This window comes from Typha latifolia, chromosome 6 (genome assembly GCF_019914945.1).
Source record: "Typha latifolia isolate L0001 chromosome 6, TyphaL0001v2, whole genome shotgun sequence".
Lineage (NCBI taxonomy): Eukaryota > Viridiplantae > Streptophyta > Magnoliopsida > Poales > Typhaceae > Typha > Typha latifolia.
Window position 1 is genome coordinate 9,861,625 of NC_133091.1, and position 25,273 is coordinate 9,886,897.

Here is a 25,273-nt window from a genome sequence, read left to right on the forward strand (position 1 = left end):
AAACCAAGCCACTAAACTACCAAATAATTTTTTTTTTACAAGTGAAAACAATGCTATGTGCTCGCACACTGAAGAGTAGAACACATCATGAGCATACCCAATTGTAAGAATTCTCCAGCTCATGAGACGCTACCACGAGTTCCAATTGTAGAACATTCTTGCAATTTACGATCGAAATTCAATGCGGAGTTCATACTAAGGATGTCAAAAAAGCTCGTGGGCATACGAGGCTCGCCTCGCCTCTCTCTCTCTCTCTCTCTCTCTCTCTCTCTCTCTCTCTCTCTCTCTCTCTCTCTCTCTCTCTCTCTCTCTCTCTCTCTCTCTCTCTCTCTCTCTCTCTCTCTCTCTCTCTCTCTCTCTCTCTCTCTCTCTCTCTCTCTCTCTCTCTCTCTCTCTCTCTCTCTCTCTCTCTCTCTCTCTCTCTCTCTCTCTCTCTCTCAATTCTTAGCCCTGGACCTTCTTTTAAAAAAAGGGCCCAACTAACTCAAGCTCGGCTAGTTTACACCCTTAGTTCTTACTTCTTAGTCGCTCTTCGTTCCATTTCCTCCTCCCTCCAAAACCCTAAACATCTCTCTTCAATTTTTTGCCTTCCCTCTTTCTCCCTGCTTCAATCCGTATAATTTCCCGTTAAACACCGCAGAACTCGGTCTCCTCTCCAGCTCGCGAGCTAGGGTTAGGGCTTCGGAGGCTCCGGTTGCCGGAGTCGAGATGATGTACGGGGACCCGCCGCCGCCACCGCCTGCTCAGGGCGGCGGGGATTTCCACCGAGGACCGCCTCCCATGCGGCAGCCATCGGCTTCTTCCACCAATCTCCCGCCGGATTACCACCATCCGTCTCAGTACGAAGGTATGATCCATTCAGAAAGAAGAAAAGGATTTGTGGAGCGCAAAAAGTGATTCTTTTCCTTGTATTATTTGATTTACTGCGATTGAGTTGTGGGTTGTCTGTGATTGAGTAATGTTGATTACATTTGTGTCTATTCGTTCATCTTGCTGCACTTCCTTTAGGCAGTTTACATAAATAACTTGCTTTTATTTTCTTATTTGACTGCTTGATTTGACATGTTGAAATTTACATAAAAAGAAGATGAGTGTATGGGGTGAAACGGCTGCCAGTGCCACGAGCTTGTATATATAAGTTAATGAAGATCGAGGTTGAGTGTTTTGTGGTCTCATAACCACATGTGATTGTGGTGAAAGCACAGAAAGATTGGTTGAAAAAATTGTACTTGGCGAACTTTGTTACATCTATAATTGTTTTGCCCACTATCCTACTTCTTTGGGATGAGTCCAACTTGTTTTCATTAGCATATTTGAGCATACTACCGAGGCTCTTTTTCGGGACTGAGTGGAAAGATTTGTGCTGATTGTTTGATAGGCTTTATGAATTGTTTGTAGCAATGCCCCCTCCATTCTTTTTCTTTTGTGACCATGCCCCATAAGTTAGATGCGTTATGTTTTGTTGCAAAAGATGGCCAGGATTTGCTGTCCTTGTCCATCAGCATATTTACCATTAATTAGGGATTTTAATTTCAGAAGTGTAGACAATATACATTGATTTGGGAGAATTATATGGCACAAAGTGGTGCACAAATACAATTGGTCATTGATGCATCTAGTAGAAAAGTGACCAAGCCTTTTTGTCTAATTCACTATTACAGCATTTATACATCATATTATATTAGGATGTGCTTTCCTTAATTATTCATGGAGAGAGAACTTGTCAGTTAGCACAAAATTTCACAACCTAAAGAATCTTTAAGAAATCATTGTAAAATTGTAAATCACAATTTAGAATAGTAGTATTCACTCCTACAATTTTAGGTCCTTCCAATTTGTAAACTTGTCCCCTATAAGAACATGCAAAGTTCCTGAAACTCAACAAAGAAAAATCTCTATCTTGTCTTACAATTTCTTACCCATGTTGAAGACTATTTTTGCTTGCCGTGCTTTAGCTCTCTTCTTTTGGATGTGTTTTAGATCCATCTGAGAAGCTATTGAATTTTTAAGGATGAATATTCAAGAAGCATCTGACGTGTGATTTATGTTGTATCTAATATGCTTATTGTGCTTGGGCACAATGGTTTCATCTCCTATCCGAATATGAAAAAATCACTTTCCTTCTCAGCTCTGTGCACATTGTCCAAGTGTTGTTTGAGTACTGTTCAAATGCTTCTTAAGTATCCTTTTGGGATACTATTCTTTTTCTGTGCTGGCATCTGAATGCCACTTAATATTCGTCTAATATTTTTCACTCAACATTGTAGCAAATTCTGAATTTTTCTTCTTTTGACTTGAATAACCGATTTATTTGCACGTAACACTCTTCTATAAGTAATATATTTTGATCATACATAGTTTCTAGATTGTACATTATAAATACTTAGTGTTTTGTGGCCACAGGTTTGCCATTACAATGTTTTGCACTAATAAAAGTTATAACTTATAACTTACTATAGCTTCTTGATGAGTGTAAGAATACTTGAGTTTTGATCTTGTCCTAACATGTCAACATAGCTTGATTTTAAGAATAGTTGAGTTTAAGAATAATTGAGTTTTGATCTTGTCCTAACATGTTAACATAGCTTTATTTTAAGAATAGTTGAGTTTAATTTATGAACTATAGCTTCTTTGTTTCTTTTCTCTTGTCCTAACATGTTAATATGTGAGCTCTTTTTGTGAACCTAGTTTATACCATAGAAAAAAAATGAGATATGTTAGCTCTTTCTGTTTTCAAGGTTCACCAAAATGACAACCTTGTATAGACTAGGTGTCATTATCAGATAATATATGTTCTTAGGATCGGCATTAAACAAGCTAAATGTGATCAAAGTTAATTTCAAGCCAAACTAATGTAAACTCTATGAAAGCTCCACTTGATTAAAACTTTGATAATAACATGAGTTCACTTTTCCATGTTTCCATTTGTTTAGTGCCTTAAATTAGGTAGTTTTGGGTATAACTTTAAAACGTTAAGTTGAACTTGATTCTAAGAAAAATCAGCTTGTAATCCTTTTAGTTACTTCTTTCTGGAGTCATCTTTAGTTTCAAGATGGTCATTTTCTTGTTCTACAAATAGAAGTATAAATTTACCTTTTCTTATAGCTTTGTAGGTTTGGTTCCTTTAAGTTGCAACAACTTGTCTTCTCTATATAAGATAAATTGCTTTGTTCTCCAGCAGATTCATGTCTTCAGTATGTTTGGAACCTACAGTATGCTTTGGGACCATATCTTATCATCTTTATTTTATCAACATAACACAATCTGATTCCTGTTGACAGCTCATGGAGATAGTTTTGCTGCCAAAAGAATGAGGAAACTTGTCCAACGTCGAGCTGTAGACTATACCAGCACTGTTGTTCGATATGCTCAAGTAATATTCCTTACTAGAATTTCACGTCTTCTATATTAAAATGTAGTATACAGATTAAGTTGTAGATACTAAGTCTTTGGACCTGGTTTTTGTGGGTTTACAGTATGTACTAGATTTGCTTTGCATTCTTCACATGATATTTTCTATGAATTTCAACTAATTATTTTTTAGAACAGGGTCTTTTTAGCGAAGTTGAGAGTTAAACACATAGTTTAACACTAGCAAAGTTTAAAGTTAAATGCATGATTTAACGGGCAAAGGGGGCATCAAGTACCTTGACACTACTCTTAGCTTTTGATTTCTTCATACCCAATGTAGATCTTGTTTCGCTTAATAATTACTTTGATGTGGTGAACTGTTGAATATGGCTCTGCAATTGTCATCTCATAAGGTGGTTTTGAGTTGTTCCATTAATTGTTCCTTTGCATCTAATGTCATATCTTATGCAATGTTTTGAAAGGTGCCATCAGTATGCGAGCAGTCATCCTACCGCATAACTCCTAGATGGTATGTGGGCACGTATGCAGATGCTTATTCGGTTTAGAATTTTTAATATATAAAAAATTTAAAATAATTATTTATGATATAATACTAATATAGCAGTAAACCAATCATCTATGACCCAACAATAACTAGCAATAAGCTAATGATGGCAATTGCCATAACTAATAGCAATAATCTAACGGTGGCAAATAGTAAAAACTAAAAAACCCAAGGACTACAGGTGGTGGTATGTGTATGTGTATATATATATATGGATGGAGAGAGAGATAGGAGAGTGGTAGTGGCTCTGGGACATGGTGGCTGCTGGTATAGGTGGCGAGACGGGGTGAGAGTGAGGGGGAGTGACTGAGTGAGAGAGAGGGTGAAAGAGTGAGATTGAGAGAATGCACCTCCATTGTCCCCTCAACACTGCCACTGTGCGCTGCTTGTCACTATGTCCACTCACCATCGGGGAGAGGAGAGGGCTTGAGAGTGATTAGGGCTCAATTGGTAAAGGAGAGTTTTTTTATTTTTAAAACTTACTGGTGGCTAATCTTGCACCGCTAACCGACCCGACCCACTATCCCACAATGGCGGTCTGACCTGCTATAGTTTGCTATGACAAAAGTGGCCTGCCAAGCTCCACCAAGGAGGTTGAACTACAAAGTGGTGCTGCTTACCCAGTTTACGGAGCGGCTGGCTAGGTGGCTGCCAAAATTGATTTTCAATACATTTATCTTATGTCAACAATGCTGTTTTCGTCCAGCACTCCAAATCCATATTTATCTTGAGCCTAGGATATCCTAGAAGCCAGAGGTTTATGGAATCATTTTCTTTTCATTTTCAGACAAGAAGGGTGAGTTTAAGTGTGCAAGATATCCATTAAGTCTAGGGAACATGATTCCGTTGTCTGGTTTTGGGTTATCTTCTATTATAATATCTTTTCATAGATTTTGGTGTCTTCTGTCTAATTTGGCATCATTTCATGAATTTGATCCTGTGATGATCCCTTGGGTTGTGTAACTCGTGTCTATGTTAATCTCCCAGTAACAAAGACCATAAATTTCTGTAAGGAATTTTATGGATTAGGATCTTATTATTGCGCGATCACGTTGTGTCTTCCTGGCAAATAAACAATGATATCTAAATGGACTCTTTACTTTTGATTTCTAGTTTTCACCTATTACCTTCTTTTAGACTGAGTATAGAAGGCTTAATGAAGGTAGCCCCTTTGTTTTTCACTGTAGAGCATGTCTTGCACTTGTAGAGAAAATTTCACGTGCCAATACTTTTGATATCATAATAGCTACTTTTCTCATTGTAATTTCTGATTATGGTAAAGGCTAATAAATAACACTGCATGACTTAGATATACAGATTAAAAGCAGTGGTAATTTTCAATCACTATTCTACTAACAAAGTTACCATTGGTTGTCTTACTATTTATCTATAGTATTGTACCTTCATTGGTGTTGCTAAATGTGCTTTTCTGGTGGTAATTCTCATGCAGCTTATTTGATTTCTGTGTTGAAAATATTTTGTAGGTTCGCATGTGGCAGCGGGATGTCAGGGACCGAACTATACTGCAACCTACAAATGCAGCTGTCATAGATGTTAGTAATCAAGTTCTCCTCTGAAGTGCCATTTTAGGGTTTGGGTTATGTAGATCTAGTTATTTATTTTTCAGATGTTCTCATCCATTATGATGTAAATGTTGGGTGCGTCTTTGCAAGCATTTCTTTTTACTAATCTCAATGCTCTTATTTATTTATCTATTTAAGGAGGGACTACTTCTGAATCACATCTGTCACTTTCTTTTATAGTCTTGGAGAACTTCGACTATGGCTTGTCTAGGTTTAATAATCCAAATATTCGTGCCTCAATTTGGGTGCTAGGTAGGCAGGTTTTAGTGCTGGTTTTCAGATATTGGCCCTTCTGTGATAGTGTGTAATTTGTCTTTCTGTGAAGCACTAACACATTTATCCTCTAGCCTTGTCTTTATTGGATATATAGTGGGCGTGATAGTCAGCATGCATTTTATTTTAATATTTTTACATGTTGGATACTCGTTGCAAGTATCTGATCTTTTTGAATGTCAAATTAAAATGGTGAAGATTGCTTGAGTTTCATATTATTTGCTGAGGAATTTTGTGATCTTCACCAATTGTATTGATTGTCATAAAGATCAGATAAATAGAAGAGACTGCTGTCCTTTTGGTTAAATAAGAAGTGTTCTTTTCCTAATAATTTTTTTCTTTAGATGCAATTTTATGAGTTATAGTTTTATACTGTCTTCATTTTTGGTAATATTTCACAGTGATGACTTTACAATCTGGAGATGAAATTTTTGTATTTACTGTTGCAACCTAGTAATTTAACTGCTGCTTATCAAAATTTAACCTTGTATAACTTAAGGAATAAAAGATGATTAAAGCTGCTGCTTATCAAAATTAAGAGCTTGACCTTTGTAAAGCACCAGTAAATGAATAGATAGATATCTAGCTCTAAATTCAATTTCAAGAGATCTGAATTCTGAAGTTATATTATTGTGTATATGCTGCAAGTGTTTTCTAAATTTTCCATGGATGCAGATGTTACCAGCGGTTGCCTATGCCGACAATCCTTCGACTAGCTTTGCTGCAAAATTTGTCCATGTTTCAACAAATAAAAATAAATGCTCAATTAATCGTGTACTGGTAAGTTTGTATTATAACTATGTTTATTCTTTATTATGGATGAGCTGACTTCTGCTAAAATTTTCCTAGTATATTTTTAAGGATTTTTACATAATTGCCACTAAATTTGTTTAAAATATCATTTACTAGTACGTTTTTCGAAATATCATAATTGCTACCGAAATCTTTGTACTTTTTCAAAAATACTATTCTATTAGTTAAATTTAATTAATCAAGAAAAACCAAATTTATATTTGAAAAATTTATTTTGCCCTTGTACAAATTATTTAAAATGGTTCAAAAGCTATCCTATACTTTACTCAATATCATAGTATATGGAAAAATATCTTCTTTTATGCAAGACAAAAATCATCGATAAATATCTCATGCCCTGAACTTCAAGAAAGAAGAATATTTTAGTCATTTATATGTGTTTGTTAACTTTAACAACATTATGTTAGGAATATTCTGTAAAAACTAACCATAGTGATAATTCTGAATAGTCAAAAGATTTTATTGGCAATTATGATGTTTTGAAAGTTTCTGGTGGCACTTATGTAAAAAAACCTTATTTTAAAATATGAGCTTACTGAGCTACTTTTGTCATCCTTATTACTGTGAGCATCTTCTAAATTTTTTTTTTTTCAAACTGATTTTTATTAGAGAAAAACAACATTGTTATATGGTTGGTGACTAGAATAATAAATAGTTGATTATGAAGGAGCTTAAACTAAGGTTTCGAAACTTGGTATTAGAATCGGCTGTTAAAGAAAACAATATGTATCAGTTATATCGATCGCTTGTATTGAATCAGACTATTTTTAATTACGTAAAATTCTACATATTATTTAAAATATAAGAAATTATTTTATAATTTTATAAAAAATAATAGAAAAATAAGAAAATAAAAATTTGTCACTTATAAAATCTAAAAACTAAAGAAAAAACTTACTCAAAACTATAATAAATTTCGACTTGAATTTGACAAATTTATACTCGTAAATTACTACTGTAGAACAACCGTGAAGAGATTACAACTGTAAAAAAAAGGAGTTACAAAGTGGGTGAGAAAGGCACAAATGAGAAATGAAAGAAATAAAACTCATCCGAGTTTATCAAAGTGTGGACTAGCTGAAAGGGTTTACTGGGTCAGACAGTATGAGAGTGGAATGAGAGTGTGTGTGAAAGATAGAGGGTAAAAACTGAAAATTTAAAAAGAAGTCGGTTGATGACATCAATTACCAATGTCTTCTACATTAGATATATTTTAGATTCAACTTGAATCTTAAAAAATTTAGTTTCGGCCAATATGGTCGATCCCAAACCGAAATCAGTCACTAGATTTGTTTTGAGTTTGGATCGGGATTGGCTAATTTTGGGATCATGGCCCAAACAATTACCCAGTTCCTACACGCCAGATAATTCATCTAGGCATTATGAGATATAGTAGCACAGCTCATGGCCTTATTTTTCCATTTACATCAATTTTTTGAATTATCTTGTGTTGGATTGTTGATATAGGCTTGGTTCTTGGTTCTTTATCGTGTTGTATCTTGTTAGAACTAATTATTGTTGATATTAATACATCCATATTCTCTTCTATAATTTAGATATTATCATATCCAACCTTCAGCTAACTCTTCAACTTTATTTGAATATCCAGTAAATTATGTGCCCATTTAAGTTTCCAAAACCCTCTTGCACATAATGTATATTTTATTTACTGTAATCTAATCTCCACTGTTAATCTTGTGAATCTATGAACCATTATGATAATGTTCATGTAGAACATTTTGGAGAAAAGTAGATCGAAGGGATGGACATTGATTAGTATGAGAGGCTTGAAATTTTTAATATTTTGTTGGCTATTTGGGGTGTGATTTTGAATTTTGCATTAATTTCTGATTTTGATATGGAACTCATTCTATTACTTTTATTCTGGTTAAGAAAAAGCTAGTACTGTAGTGAGATGGGTTATGAGGATGGAGCTAGAGGAATCTGTACAAATGGAATCACTTCAAAATTTTTGGAAAGTGAATCTTTTTCGGCATTTATAACTATAAATATCTGAATCAAAATTTCATATTCAGATAAACAAAAATTGCCCATTTAGCAGGATATACTTCTGCTTCGAATTGAGTAGTTCTGATTCTAGAAAGAAACACTTCCAAATTTGTTCTCCCTACTTTTGATAGATTATTTTTTCTCCCTAGACATAATATCATTTCATATAGATTCATGAGTTACTTGCAATAACTTTTCTCCTTTTCTTTTGTAAGGCTATTTCTTATGCACACATTTCTTGGTTAACAGGTAGTAATGCATAAGATATTTTTTCTCTGGATAATGCAAATTACCAATGCGACTTTTATGTAAATATGCATTTGGGATTTGGGTTATGTTTATAGTATGTCTAACCTTACATCTTCTAGTTAAGCTATTCAACAATGTTAGTTATTAACTTCCTTGTCTTTTGTTTTGATCTAATACTACCTTTTCTTTTACAATGAAGTGGACCCCTACAGGGCGTCGTCTTATAACTGGGTCTCAGAGTGGTGAATTCACTCTCTGGAATGGACAGTCTTTTAATTTTGAAATGATTCTTCAGGTATTCAATAACAGATCCCTTTCAATGAACTTATTGTGGCTCATGAGTATTGGTGAATACATTCTATCCTATCTTCCTATTTATTCTCCAGGCTCATGATCAAGCAATTAGGTCAATGGTTTGGAGTCACAATGAGAATTGGATGGTCACCGGTGATGATGGTGGTTCAATCAAGTAGGCTGCTTATCTTATTTAGCAAATCTTCACCATCTGCGTCCATTCTTTGGATTCAAGAAATATCTTATGCATCAGAACCGTTTGCTACTAATTATTTGCAGGTATTGGCAAAATAACATGAACAATGTGAAGGCAAACAAAACTGCCCATAAGGAGTCTATCCGTGACTTGAGGTGCATTTCAGCACTGTTGTGTCTTAAGTTGTGTGCATTTGGATTCCTTAATCATAAAATTTGCTTTTCTCAACAGCTTTTCTAGGACAGATCTGAAATTTTGTTCGTGCTCTGATGACACAACTGTTAAAGTTTGGGATTTTGCAAGGTGCCAAGAAGAGAGATCATTAACTGGTAATGTTGCTATAAAATCAATTTAAATCCTAAGCTTGGTTTGTTTATGAACTTTGTATAGATGTATATAAATTTAGGGTAAAATACAGTTTACCCCTTATGGTTTAGCTTGATTTTAACTAGTCTCTATATATTTTAAACTTAAGCACTTAGTCCCCACATGGTCTAGATCAAGTTGCAATTGTTAATCAATCGTAAATGGGGATATGAAAAGATTTAATTATCCCCACAGGATTACAATTTGATTTGATGATAATAGGGGTAGTTTGGTCAATTACAACTTGCTTATGGTGAAAATTTTGGTGCCAGTGATGGTAGGGGTAGTTTGGTCATTGGCTCCATTAGTTTTGGATGAAATTTTTTATAGTTGCAACTTGGTTTGCACTATAAGGGGATTAAATGCTTAGGTTTAAAGTATACAAGGGTAAATTAAAATCGGGCCAAACCCCATAAATTTAGTATGTATTGCATTCTTTTGCAAATGAAGATAATTTATGATTTTGAACTTGCATGAAATAACCTGAATCTCTTGAATGTGCCTTGAAATCAGACAGGTCATGGCTGGGATGTTAAAAGTGTTGATTGGCACCCAACGAAGTCCTTATTGGTTTCAGGTTTGCTGTCATTAACAATTCTCCACTTGTGTTGGTTCCAATTTTCTTCTACAGCTTTAGACACTAGACAGTGATTCTCTTTCTCTTGCTGCCTGCTTGATGTTACAACAGGTGGAAAAGACAACCTTGTGAAGCTCTGGGATGCAAAGAGCGGTCGAGAGCTATGTTCTTTGTAAGTAAAATCTCATCATTATGATGTATATAGTTTAAGCATTACATTTGATGTCATTTATATTCTTTCTACAGTCATGGTCACAAAAACACTGTTCTTTGTGTCAAATGGAACCAGAATGGTAATTGGGTACTCACAGCTTCAAAGGATCAGATCATTAAGGTACTTGGTAGTATTCTCTTGAAATTGCTAATTGTGTGCTGTCACATGATACCAGCTAAGCATTGTTTGTGACTCAATACCAGGTCATTCTTTCAGTATTTCTGAATGTGTTACTTAGTTACAACTTACAATGTTATCATCTTTTGATTCAGCTTTATGATATTAGATCCATGAAAGAGCTTGAATCATTTCGTGGACATTCCAAGGATGTCACTGGTAAGTAAAAGTTGAATATATTTCGTCATTACTCCTGTGGATTGCCTTTTATAGTTCTAATTTTTATTGTGCCAGTTTTTTTGGCTTATGCTCAAGTATTAACCATACTTACTTGGTAGTAAATTAATTGAACTCATGCCTTTTCTTTCACTATCTTTTGTGTTCCAAATTTAATGATAAGCATGCCATTTCTTTCACCATCTTTTGTCCTTGAACTCAATGACAAGCATTTCAATTTTACTCATAAAAGATATGTAAATAGTAGTTGTAGGATATAACCATCTCTATGTTTAAGCTTGCCGATAGTAACTAACATAAATGGAAGTCTACAGATATGAATTGTAGGAAGTTAATGAAAATCCATGTATAGGAGTTAAAGATCCTACTATTCTAGTATATCGCATCTATGAGTTGGAGTAGAGAAATTAGTGAAACATAGCTATAACAAGTATCTACAAGAATGTTTTACCTATCATTCTTGTGCAAATATGTTCTAACTTCTAAGTTTGTCATTTATTACCATACATCAAATTAAAGATACAAATTGAGATAAACACAGTTGATGGAGGACTGACGAGTGGTAAGGTGGCGACCTCGTCTGTACTCTCTCTCTCACACACACTAACTAGAGATCGGGCTTGTGAGGCGGCGTGGAAGTTGGCCTTATGTGGTGGTGGCAGCATCATCGAGATTGGGCTCGTGTGGTGGCAGTGACGTGGAGTTGGGCTTGTGCAGTAGCATGGAGCAAGGATCCCCTTCATTGTTTCCATCATGTTTGCTCTCTTGTTGTTTTAATGGAAGTGATGTTTTAATGTAAGTGATGGAGTTGGAAGGGGTAGAGTTGGTGCTGGACACGTGCTGAGCAATCTTCAATTATCTCCACAAAAAAAAAACTCACATGGTGATGAGATGAAGTGGAGTGCATCTAACCAACAAAAATCTCCCACTTAATTTTTCTTTTTGTGAATATATCAGCCCCTATGTTTTAATAGTTTTGGTGTGGTAAACTATTTAAAATTTTATATACAATTATACATTATATTGATTTAGTGCACTATTAAATTTTTTGGTATATACTACACTGATTACAACTTACATATTATATATGCTTATTTATTTTATATATATTTTTATATTAAAAATGCTAGACCGCCTTATTACACACCTTGTCGCCTGCCTTCTGCCCACCACCTGCTGCCGCATTTTAAAACATTGCTTTCAAAAACCAGAAAAAAGTTTTGATATAAAGTTTTTGATCTAAAGAACAAGGTAGTTGAAGATGATAAATCATGTCATCATTGTCATGTCAGTTTCTAGTGAATGAGCTGTCTTTCAACTAGCAGAAAAGTTTGACATAATTTTCTGATCCAAAGGAAGAACTAGGTAGTAGAAGATGATCTTTTAGTGTGCTTTCATTGGTAATGTGCAACCATGCATAGAATAATTGGATTATATATATATATGGAGAGCTTGCTGATGCTGAAAATTGTATATCAATATCATGTTTTAACAAGTTTTAGTGTCAGAATAGCATAATATATTTTTTCTGAAGCCGAGTACCAATTAAGCATAGACACTGACATAGACAAGGCCACGATACAAACACAGCGATATGACAAATCTTAAAAAAATAGGATATGGACATGGTTAGGATACGACAATAAATAAATTGATAAATAATATATATATGTAAAATTATAAATTATCAACCTATATATATACATGTCAATCACTAACTCACAGTGCTTAAATTACTAAATAAAACTATTTATAATTTAAATTTTACTCATTGCTGTGCTGTAGTGTTGTGTAAAAATAAAAAAAATAAAAAAAACCACACCCACCCACTAATCAAAATAAAAACCCACCTACCCCCCACCAACCCACTCCATCTACTCACTCAACTCGGCCACATAGAGAGAGAGATATACCTCAGCGGGAGGGGGAGCTCGTTGGGAGCGTCGTCGAGGGAGGAGGACGTTGTCAGGAGCGTCAAGGGAGAAGGAGCTTGTCGGCGTTGAGGTAGGTTGCAATTTAGGTTTTTAGGGTTTGAGTTTTGAGGGTTTGAGTTGAGAGCTTGTTCACGGCGTGTCCGTTTTTTTTTTTAATTATCAGATACTTGGCGACGTACCCGACATGTGTCGGCGGGGTGTCCGTGTCCTCGGTGTGTCGGACACGGCCACAGCATCCATTTTGCCGTGTCCATGCTTTGGAGCTGAGTACTCTATTACTAGATTTTATTAAGATAATATGCCCATACAATAGAACATGAGAGAAAATTATTTAGTGTTGAGTTTAAACAAGGATTACTATGCCTGTTGCATGACACAACACATGTTCCAATCGTGCCGCATTGAAAGAGGCTCCATTGTTGGCTCCAAGGGGGGGAAAAGAGAGAGAGAGAGGGAGAGGAGGCTATTTATCGTGCTACGCTCAGCTAGAGGACGGGTGCCATGCAACACTAGTATTTCACCGGCATAGCAAGTGATCAATATTGTCTAGATGTTACATAATTATTGCTAATACTTGTTTTTGATCATTACTTTCAGGTGGAAAACCCTGATTTCAGCTTAAAAGTTACTCTTGTTGTCTTATATGATATTGTACTTTACATTCATTTTTTCTATTGAGGTAATTGTCATGGCATTAAAGTCTCTATTGAGATTTACCAACTATATTTTTTTTTGCATTGTAGATAAAAGTAGATTACATTTGTGAAGATTATAGCTTGGATTTTTAATATTGATGAAGCTTGAGAGCATGATCTATTTTGACTTGTTTTGATGATTTATTTTGTGACTTTTGACATCTGCTTGCTTTGGGAATCTTTATTTTTTCTAGCTTTGGCATGGCATCCATTTCATGAAGAATACTTTGTCAGCGGGAGTTTTGACGGGTCAATCTTTCATTGGCTTGTTGGGTGAGCTTTTGCCTACATTTGTTATTTTCACTAATTTAATTCTTCATTTAATTCTAGCTTTTCTTACAACTATCTATAATTTAGATAATTCAAAAATCAAGATCACAGGGCCCTTTCATATTAAATATGCATATGTTAGTTGCATTTTGTATTGTGCATTCTCTTTCTCTCTCTCTCTATTTTGCTAAGTTAGTGCCTATTCGCGACTCAATGTAGATTTTTCATAAGAAGGCAATATATTAGATGAATAGATCTAAGGTTTTGAAACTTAGATTCGGAATAGGCTGCTAAAAAAAATGATACGTATCGATCGCCCGTATTGGATTAGACTATTTTTCAATTATAAAATTTTAAGTATTATCTAAAAATGCAAGAACATTTCTAAAAATTAGAAAAAATGATAAAAAATAAAAAATAATTACTCACATATCAAGCTTAACAACTAAAAAGATTTTAATTCAAAATTTTGATGAATATTATGTTGGCTCGTAAATTCTTGTGGTCATTGTCATCATAATCATCATAAGTTTGTAATTTCAATGAATGATTGCATTATATCGTCATATCAAATGGATTTTTTTATGTCTGAAGATAATGAGGATAATAATCAACATATGAATTTTGTGACGGCTGTAAACAATGAATACTCGATGTACTAATCATGGAGAGTAACATCCTTATGATGACGTCGCTGATATGTATGTACATCCTCAACTTCTTTGTATTCAATTTTTTTGTCTCATTGACATTTCTTATCAAATATGGAAGGAATGATCTCACCACCAATTATATCATTGGGTTAATTAGGGTCACTGTTGGTAGTTATACTATATCTCACTATCAAACAAATACCAAGCTTTGCTCTATCACAGTATCCTTTAATACCTCATCTAACTAAGAGTTATCTTTATCTTTTAATAATTTGTCCACCTCTCTGAAGCCATAAATTCAACAGTCTTTAGAAAAAATGTCTTAAATTAATCAGCTCATCATTTTCTACATTTTTCCTTAAATTTCTCGTCCTTAATATCATATTGTAATGATAGAAAACTAACTTCTCTAATTTATTCTTATTAATTTATTGTGTTTTAGTATATATTAAGGAAAAATTAGTCCAATTTTTTTACGCTATGATGAAAACATATTTTGACTTAAAATCTTTTTTGTTATTAGTGTCAAATTTAGTGTCTTCTCTCATCTAGAAATGAATTATCATTTAGCTAAACTGTTATGAGATATAGTTACAACAACTTTAGCATTATTGAATTGCCTAAGATATTGATGAACTTAAATCGAAAAGCAATAAAATTATTTAATTGAATCATAACTCACTTTTTTGTCACAAATGTGTCATAGCCCGTTTTCGAAATCATGATCGGCCATATATCCTAATAGGCTTATACACGAAGCCTTAACAATAATCATCCAATTCCACAATATAAACAAACCTCAAAATTTATTTAACAACTCCAACTCAAAAACTTCCAAAGACATAGAAGTAATACAATCAATGTCTTCCAAATAAAAATAAGGCTAAATATAACTTTTCAAATTGAAATTAAAACCAGTACTATATCTAAAGGTAGAAAGGCTAAAATCTTAAGTGGAGATAGATCTCATCGGCCCTTGTTTATTCGCTACGCTGACTAGTATCTAAAATATTAAAAGAGTTTAATGAGCTAACAACTTTAACCCAGTAGGTGAATCCATCCAAAAGCCCGTCTTTATTCGACATAATATTAAAATCAAAGCTCAACAATACTAACAATGGCCAATATGAATAATAAACACATGTAACAAATTGATAACCAACTCAATTTCATTATGCAAAACGTCTCAATATCAATAATCTCAAATATCTTATTTTGGGACTATGCTCGTAGATCTATATCAACTCGAAGTCACCACAAGACGATGCTTTGGTCTCTTCCTTCTAACTGATCCGGTTAGGGTCACCAGGAGATGTCATTATGTGATAAACACATTATGTTTTTTTTATTATATTATTAGGAGAGATTAGGGCCACCTCGGAGAGATTGCTAGTTTAGCCTGAGGTTATTTTCTAATTCTGCTAGAGTCACTAAACAGATCATAAGTTGATTAGGAATGTGTTTTTATTTATTTATTAGTAGACGTGAGTCACCACAGGGAGATGCATGAAAAATATATGACTTGAGACTATTGTCAAATTCTACCTACTCATAACTATTGTTTCGCTAGCTATTCATGATCAAAATATTTGCCACTTGCACGAAGAATAACATTTCATGAACTATAATATTTCACGAAGTAGTGTATGGAATGAAGTATAATACTGCACGAAGATAATACAATGACATAATAACATAATATATGTGACGAATTACGAGACGAATAAATACTTAGTGAATCCACTCACTTGAGGTCCAAGTGGAATAGCTGCTCAAATCATGGATCTCAAAATCGGCCGATCCCGTTCAGACTAGTTTTGGTCTGGTTTCGGCCAATATCGATCGGTTTCGGCCAGTATCGACTGGTATCGTTCAGTTTCAGCCAGTATCAGCCGTATCGGCTAAAAACAATAATATCGGCTGAAATTATTTTTTTTAAAGATTCAGGTCGAATCTAAAATGTATCTAACCTAGAAGACATTAATGATTGATATTATTAACTTCTTTCTTTTTAAAATTTCAATTTTTACTCTATATCTCTCACACACACTCTCCTCTCATGCCTCATCGAGTTTATTTGGCAGCCGTTCTAGTGAGCCCCTCTTGCTAATCCACACTTTGACGAGCTCGGATGAGTTTTTTTTTTTCTTTTTCACCCACTTTTTAACTCATCTTTTCTTACTACTATAGAACAACAGTGAAGAGAGATCTCTCTCTTCATGTTGTTTAGTATTAATAATTTACGAGTATAAAAATTTATCTAATTCAAGTCGAAATTCATTATAGTTTTAAGTAAAATTTTTTCTTTAGTTTTTAAAGTTTATATATGACTAATTTTTATTTATTATTTTTATGTTATTTTTTATAAATTGTTAGAAACTCTCTGCATTTTATATAATATTTAAAATTTTATGAAATTAAAAATAGTTCGATTCGATACAAGTGGCTGATACGATCAATACATATCGTTTTTTCTAATGGTTGATCCTGATCTCAATACCGAGTTTCGGAACCTTGGCTCAAATTAATAATTGAAGTAAAACTCTTCATCTTTATTCATAATAAAATTATACTTAAATAACAATAAACATAAAATCTAGATTTAACAATAAATTCTTTATCCTTTAATTATAAACAAATACATATTTAGTCTTTCCATAATAAAAGTTTTAAATTTAGGACTAAATAAACTTAGGCTAAAAGAAGCCCAAGGCTGGGTTGCAAGCTTGTAGCCCAAATAAATTGGCTAGGCATAAGGCCTAATCCACAGTCCAACACAGAGTGGGTTCTAACTCGCAGCCCACACCACTAATGATTCGGGTTGGGTCTTTTCTGACCCAATCGACCCCAATTTAAATCTTGAAACCAACTCAAAAAGGCACTCGGGTTAAAGCCTCGTACTCATCTTTTCCTATGAAGGAACTAGCAGCGAGGGAAGGAAGGTGATCATTAGCGATCACCTCCGCTGATAGTCCAACATGCCAACAAGAACCTAGTGGCCACCACGACCTACACATGGTGGAGGGATCGGGCCCTACTCTATGCCATGGAGTTCACTTCCATGGTGATCTGAGCCATGAGAATTATAATGAAAAGCACTAAAGGCATGAGACCAACGATGCAAAACTTCTGGAACGATGTGACAACAACTCGAAGTCACCAGCAATTGCACTTTGTCAACAAAATTGCAAACCTAGAAATCAATGTACTACACTATTTACCCTATTAAATCCAAATTGAAAATGTGGGATAGACGAGGACTTGCAAGCAAATCTCGAGATGTTCTTCGATCACTCCAACAATGCTCAGACGACCAACTCTGATAGCTCACACTCCGACAAGTGGGAAGGAAGAGGAAGAAACAGAGGAAGATGAAAATTGCGATTCTCTAGAAAAGAAGAAGGCTAGGATTTTTGTAGGGGAGGTTTAATAGATAAACACAATTTCTCCACAACGAATTATCAGAGAATTCACTCTCAAGACTTCTTCGAAAGGGAGAAGGAAGAGCAATTGTTAGGCATGTGCAACCAATTTTTTTCTTGAATATTATAAAAGGATTTGTGTTTATGAATGTTAGGCTCTAATCTGCTTGTTACATTCCTAACTCTTGTTAAGATTTCAGCATTATTAGTGACATTTGTAGAGAATGAAAATTCTGGATTAAGAAAATACTGTGTAGAATTGTAATTTGAAATTTATAAGTATTTAAACTTCAAAATGTTTATAAATTTAAAAGTTAATTAGTAAATTAAAAGTATACCTACCAATAAAGTATATGTCTTGATGGAGTTGTTTGTTCTACCTGGAGTCAACCAATTTCTGTCATTTCCTGTGATGTTTGCCCATGTTTTTTTTATTGACTCCTTTGTCACATCCATAGCCTCATATAAGAAACTCATTTCAAACTTAAGACCAAAGAGATATCGCCTTCTCGAAGAATAGAATATCAATGTCGCTTAATCTGTACCTTGTAATTCGAGTGAGATTGTTATGGCATATATATATAAACCCAATCAAATGAATCCAAATATTAAGAGTTGCTTGCAATATTTGGGATTCTTTCCCGAAAGTTGGTCAAATCTGGATTTGGTTGGTGATTAAATATGATAATTTGGTAATTACACTTGATGACAAGTACTCAAGTTACAGTGTTACACTACTTCCACTGCCTAGAAAAGGGTTCGGGCACTCTATAATTTGAAAAGAGTGGATGCTTTTGGCATCCTAACTGAAAGGAAATACAGCCTCCCAACAACCACTACCTTCACCATGCTGAACTAGACCTGACAATACGCTAAAATTCTGCTTTATAAGGCATTCAGAAGAAGCCTCAATATAAAAAGGAATCGTTTTGTCACTTTAAATCCAGGATGCCATCTTTACCCACAAATGTCGTGCATGGAAATAACGTTCATGCATCTCTTCTTGGCATCATGTAGGCAATTCTGGAACACAGTAAAGAGTTACTAGTATTGTTACTTTATTACCGAGAAGAAGAGTAGGCTGCAATCCATCTGAACCAATTGAATTCTGGGTAAGTGCGTTGTTTACATGCCAAAAAATCTTAAAACAACCACTTCCCCTATATGCTCTCTCCAGAAAGTTTAGGAGGAAATTTTCATCATACTTGTTGTTTTGCTCTTGCTACAAGAACGTGATAGCCTTTTGTGGATATGACAATCCACTTGGCTTACTGATAGGGAGAATGCAATAGCTAGTGGACTTTCTGGTTGAATCACATGCTTTAGGCAGATTGAAGGAGGGGGTGTTTGTGTCCTTTATTCTGGGGCTGGTTGTAGGTGGGTGCTCAAGCTTCTCCACTACTGCTTTCCTTCAAGAATGCATGGTTCACATGTTCAAGGGTATTCTTTGGTGAGTTGAGGTATTCAAGGGTATTCTTTGGTGTGGTTATGCATATTTTTGCACATGTTCAAGGGTATTCTTTGGTGAGTTGAGGTTCATGGGGCCTTGCTCTTGGATGGGAAGAATTTTCTTGTCAGGGACATTGGTTCAGGCAAACTACTACTCCACTAGACATTGGTTGATACTGATGTCTGTTAAAGAATGTGTCAATGGGCAAGTGGGTTCCTTAGGATAGGGTGTTTGCTTGGCAAGGCATACTCTTGTTGTACTGGTCGTTGTGTTCAAGGACTACTAAAGTACTTTAATCTCGATTCGACTGCATCTTTATCATATGAAAATTATTGAGAGATTTAAATTTGTTATTTTGTTGCTTCATAAAACTTAACTGATTGCGCTGTCCCTTTTTGGGATTGTTTTCTTTCCTTTTTGGGGCAAAATCTCAATCAAAGAATGTTGTGCTGCAGGCATGAATCCCCTCAGATTGAAATACCTGGTGCACATGATAATAGTGTTTGGGATCTTGCTTGGCATCCTATTGGCTATCTACTATGCAGGTAATACTATTAGTTTTTGTTTCGTTAAGTTTTTTTGCTTTATAAGTTCTTGGTCCATCTTATCTCCTTTGTTCGTTATCATTATTGCTTTGTTGTTTCATTTTTCATGTTCTTTTTCTAGTCGACTCCAGATAGCAATTATTTGCGTCAGGTCAGTTTGGACAAATACTCCTAAACATGTACCTAGCTGATTGATTTTCATAGATTTGGTAGAGCCAGATCAAACCTGTTTTATTTCGATAGAGTATAAATTATTACCTGAATCAATCCAATTATAGAAAAGAACTCTTTAAAGCCGATGAGTTTTACTGGAGGAAAAGCAGAAAAATAAAATAAAAGGGAGTCCATGAGGTTCGCGTCTATTTGCGGTATAGATAAAGATGACGAGCTCGAGCTGGCTGAGTGATGGCCCTAGCTCATCTTGGCCTGTTAATGAGCTAGCGTCAGCTTGACTCAGCTAAGCTAGATTTCTGAAAATAAGTTAATAGTATATCTACATAATGCTAGCAGTAAAAAACAGAGAAAGGGGTGGAATTCAAACTTGGTTATTCTATGAAACAGCATGATGCTCTAAGTCTCTGGCCAACTAAATTGTGAGTAGATATATAACATAACTCAACTATATATATGTGTGTGTATATATATATATATATATTTACAAACTAATTCAAGCTGAGCTCAACCCAAGACACAAATTTGCCAGGATCAAGCGACTCATGAGCTCTTCGATTTGCAACTTTATGTAATCACTCCTTATGGTTTCATTTTATAAAATATCCTCATGGTTTCCAACCATTTTTTTATAGGTATTCCTTATGGTTTACTTTATTTTAATGATTGCTACTTATAACTTAGATTTAGCAGGAGTAATTTTGGAAGGTACCAAACTGCAAGGATAACATTTATAAAACACTAAACAATAGGAATCTTTTTTATAGATATTAAATCACAGGGATCTAATCCATATAGTCCAGAACCACAGAAATATTTTTTGTAATTTGAAAACCACAATGGGTGATTTAATAATTATCCTGTCAATGTATACTGACTCCATGGCATATGAGTAGCATGCTCTTAGTTTGCCTTTTCCTTGGATAAGTTGGCAAACTGTTCAGTTATAATTAAGTAATAAGAGATGTGGATGCTGCTAGTCAGACCGACCTATTTTACATATGTTCTTAAGTGTTATCTTTGTAATGTCTATGTAAAGTGAATTTGTACATATTCATTCGATACATAATTTCGCTATTGCCATCCTCAAATCTGGTATATTTCCTGTATCAGTGGTAGCAATGATCAAACGACAAAGTTCTGGTGTAGAAACAGGCCTGGTGATGTCTGTCGTGATAAATACAACGTCGGTCAAAATCAAGGTTACTTCTTTTTGAAGCAATCTTCAGTCATTTATCTTTCTAGCTTCAATTGGCTTGATCTCGTTTTTCTTTTACTCTCCTTATGAGATATGATCATTTTATTTCTCTGAGGAGGAAAAGAGTATGATGTACTCACTATTAATTCTTTTCCTTCTCCCAAGGTTATGGTGACCAGAACCCAAATCTTGCTGGTCGTACTATGGGTGGGTTTGCATTCCCTGAACCACCGCCAACTCCAGGGCCATTTGCTGCTGGATTATCACGAAATGAAGGAACTATTCCTGGCATTGGAGTTGCAATGCCTCTGTCTGTCCAGCCTCTAGATGGATCTGACCAAGGGGAACAGCGTCAGACAATTCCTGGTATTTTGCCTCCTGGGCAACCTCCCCTTCCACCTGGGCCCCATCCATCTCTTTTGGCATCTGTGCAGCAGCAATCCTATCAGCAGATTCCTCAACAATTTTCAACTCCACAGCAGCATCCGTCGTTTTCACAGCAAATGTTGTCCTTACCACTTCCTCCAAATTTAACTCAACTACAGCCTCCATCACACATGGCACTTCTTCCACATCCACCTGGACCTCGCCCTCCACCACCACAGCTGCCAAACCTGGGCCTTTCTTCATCCATTCCCTCAATGCCAGGATCTATGCCAATGCCATCATCAATGGCTCCTACGCTGCCACCTTTACCTAATCCAATGGTAATTATCCCGAGCCTTGTTAACATTATTATTAAATTTCTCAATTTTGCAAATCATCATGAGTTATTTTATTGGTTATTTAGTATCATGTGGCAGTGGTACACCTATTTGAGGTGTTACTGGTATAATGAATACTAGCTGAAGTTTCCAATTTTTCTTTATCTATCTTACATGTTAGAACTCTTTTCCTCTGTGGACAGGTTTTGCTAATGTATTTCCAGTTATCCTTAAATACTCAACATTTTGCTTACTTTTCAATACTGGTTACCTACTATTTAATTTCAACTTCATGTCCTAAATATACTGGAGAAATGTTGTGAATCTATTTAAAATGGAACACTTCTATTATGTTATCTCACCAATCTCTCTTCTTTCTTTTTATTTTCTTTTGTTTTTTGATAAACCGGAGGTATGTAGTCTCAAAATTGTCATATCAGACTACTAATTCACAGGCCTGAACTCAATCTGTTCAGGGCAATACACTCCATTGTATCTTTTATATGTAGAAGGTTAATTTCTATTAGAGTTAAAGAGAGTCTATATATTGCTGACATAATAGTAGAGAACATGGATTGAAGTTTTGGCCGGTCCCAATCCTGATCAGCCAAAATGGATTGGCCGATATGGCCAATTCCATTGATCCTCAATTTGAATCATCTGAAGATGGATCGGCCAAATCAACCGAAATGGCCGATATGTATCGTTTTTCCGGGAGGCTGATTTCTATCCTGAAATTGAAACTTGAACCTTGATAGAGAACATCAATTGCATTTTCTAAAAAGCCTTAAGTTGGAAGTTTTATGCCATTTCTATACATATCTCAAAGAATTATTGGATTCATGTGTTAATATTTATGCTAAACCAGTCGCACCTTGAGTGGAACATTCCTATTTACAAAGAATAGTGTTTTGCTTGAGCATTGTCCAGCTACATAACTCATTATTGAAAAGTGCCTTTTTTGCTAGGTAAAACCTACTTTTTGGGCAATTTAGTGTACTTCTGTAGAGATGAAAATGTCACGATATGTTATCCTGCCAATTTCTCTAAAAACTCAAATTGTTAGAGAATAGTGGTTTTATGTTCTTACACTCTCCCTTTTTAGGTTTGTGACATTCGACAAGATAGGCCTAGTGAATTTGAACTCATGATCTCTTACTCCTTAATTCACCAACTACTCTAAAAGGTGAACATGTTAGAATGGTGTTTCTTTTAATCTTTTTATATGAAAAATGCTTTGCCCACAAACACTTTACGAACTACAAAGAGTGATCATGTGGCATCATTCTATGCATGGGATATAATGGTTGTGAGGTGGAGAACGAAAAATTAAGGGTTGATAAGATGCTGTATCATCACCTTATGTAGAATGTAAGCATAGTAGTGTTCCTTATATATTTTAACAAGTTGATTTAACAAGATTATATAAAAAAAAATTCTTATAAGCATACAAATAGAATTTGTTGCATCTTCCTTTTGATGGGAAAAATAATCATTATTTTGATTAAAAATATATAAAATAAGTGGTCTTTCAAGAAGATGATGATGGAAGGGGAAGCAAAAGACTTTAAAAGAAAATCAAGTTCTCTGTTTTTCTGGTATAGATTGAATTCAACTTCAAGTTGTCATATAGGTCAAACTTATCAGCCATATTTAATAAAAAGAATCAATTGAAGCAATAGCATTTATAGAAAGTTGATTGATGAGAAGCAAATCTAGTGTAGTAAGGGAAGAAAATTATGACAATATCCAGTTCTGACTTGAAAAAGATAATGAAGTCTCAAAAATTTTAGTTAATGCAAAGGACCTACTTGCCTTTGCTGGAGAATTTCTGAATCTCTTTCAAGTAACTAAACCACACGACATATATTTTGATGGGATTTCTACTGATCCAATTTTCAAGTTGCAGCTAATGTAGTAATCAATGATTCAATTCCCATGTGGTTAGAAAGCTCCATCTGTTTGATGATCAAGATTGGAAGTTGTGAAATCCTCTTGATAGAAAACAAGAACTCTTCTAGACTATTGCATTATTGGATGTATTTCTAGTTAGTAGGTAAGTTTCCTTTAGTCCATAATAGTGATCCAAACTCCAAAGTCTTACTCTATTTAGGAAATTTAAATTTATGTTCAAGTATTTAGGTTAACAAAGAAGTCCAACTATTTGAGTGTTTAAGAAAAAGGACATTGGATTATGGCACAAGAAATTTTCTTTTCTCTACTTTTTTAATGTCCACAACTGCATGATCTTACTAGGTAATGGCAACCGTTATGGTTTGGCTCACTGTTGAGTGTGACATCCTTTTGTGGTACTGTTAATTTGATTGTTTTCCCTACTTAAATCATTCCTTTTATCGTTTAGCTGTTGTAATCCAGTTCAGCATGAAGTGTGCCATCTTTTTGGCCTATAGATCAGTCTCAAACTGATCTAGAACCCACTGAGTTTAATTGAAGATTCAACTCATATGTTACATTCTCAGGTCTTAATAAATACTTACTGATTTTGATCCTCACGTTATGGTATCTAGAATTGTTCACCTCAAAGGAACCGTAGTTACCGGTCTCAGTTGTTTCTTGTAGTATGTCCACAGTATGAACATTACAGTTGACAGGTGACAAAATGCTATTACTTTTTTTAGGTGATGCAAGGTTCAGGAAATCAGATGATCTCTCCACTGCCGCAACATATGATGAACCTTAATCAGATGCACCAAGTGCCTCTTACCAGCAACAATATTTCTCCTATGGGAGGCTTTCCTAGTGGGATGACAAATATGCTGGGTGCTTCTGCTCCTACTGGGCTACAGAACTTTCCTCTTGGTGGAGTGTTTAATCGTCCACAAGGAGGCCAAATGGCGCCAATTCCAGGATTGGGTGCCTACCAGGTAGGATATGAACTGCATAAAAGTTTTCACATGGCTTCAACTAGTATATCTTTGCAACTCATACTTGACTATTACTACTGATTTGGTTATTGCAGCACGGAATGATGGATGGTCGAGTCGCAAGCATGAATCAGGGAGGAAATATGGGACTTCAACAAACCCCACCACCGCCACCACCACTTCCTCGTGGGTCAGCACCTCAATAGTTAACCAACTGCAAATTATTTTAGGACGAGTAGTGATTCTATGATTCATTGTGCTCCTTTGAAGGTTTGTCATGTTTTGTAGAGTTATCATTCGCCTAAATTAAGATTTTGCAACTTTGCTGCTAGGTTTTTTTTTATGTGTTGCCTTATGTCGACGCTTCAAAAATATTCCCAGTCCTCTGTAAAGAACTTCAATCTTTTCCAATCGTGGATTCATAGAGTTTCTGATTGAATGTAAAAGAGTAACTTATGCTCAAGTTAGTTTGTGAGAAATCCTATTCAACTTTACATCCAA

The 25,273-nt window shown here is 34.9% G+C and overlaps 1 protein-coding gene across 1 annotated transcript; it reads left to right on the plus strand.

Annotated features, from left to right (window-relative positions):
- The first annotated feature begins 503 nt into the window (after positions 1–503).
- LOC140791227 (flowering time control protein FY) lies at positions 504–25,273 on the plus strand. Its single transcript, XM_073141657.1, has 18 exons — positions 504–847; positions 3,282–3,373; positions 5,401–5,469; positions 6,448–6,552; positions 9,044–9,139; positions 9,231–9,313; positions 9,418–9,489; positions 9,566–9,663; positions 10,218–10,277; positions 10,389–10,449; positions 10,524–10,611; positions 10,764–10,827; positions 13,669–13,747; positions 19,725–19,814; positions 21,099–21,187; positions 21,349–21,890; positions 24,527–24,772; positions 24,868–25,273. The coding sequence occupies exons 1-18, from the start codon at positions 709–711 to the stop codon at positions 24,976–24,978; spliced, it is 2,184 nt and encodes a 727-aa protein (XP_072997758.1). The 5' UTR covers positions 504–708; the 3' UTR covers positions 24,979–25,273.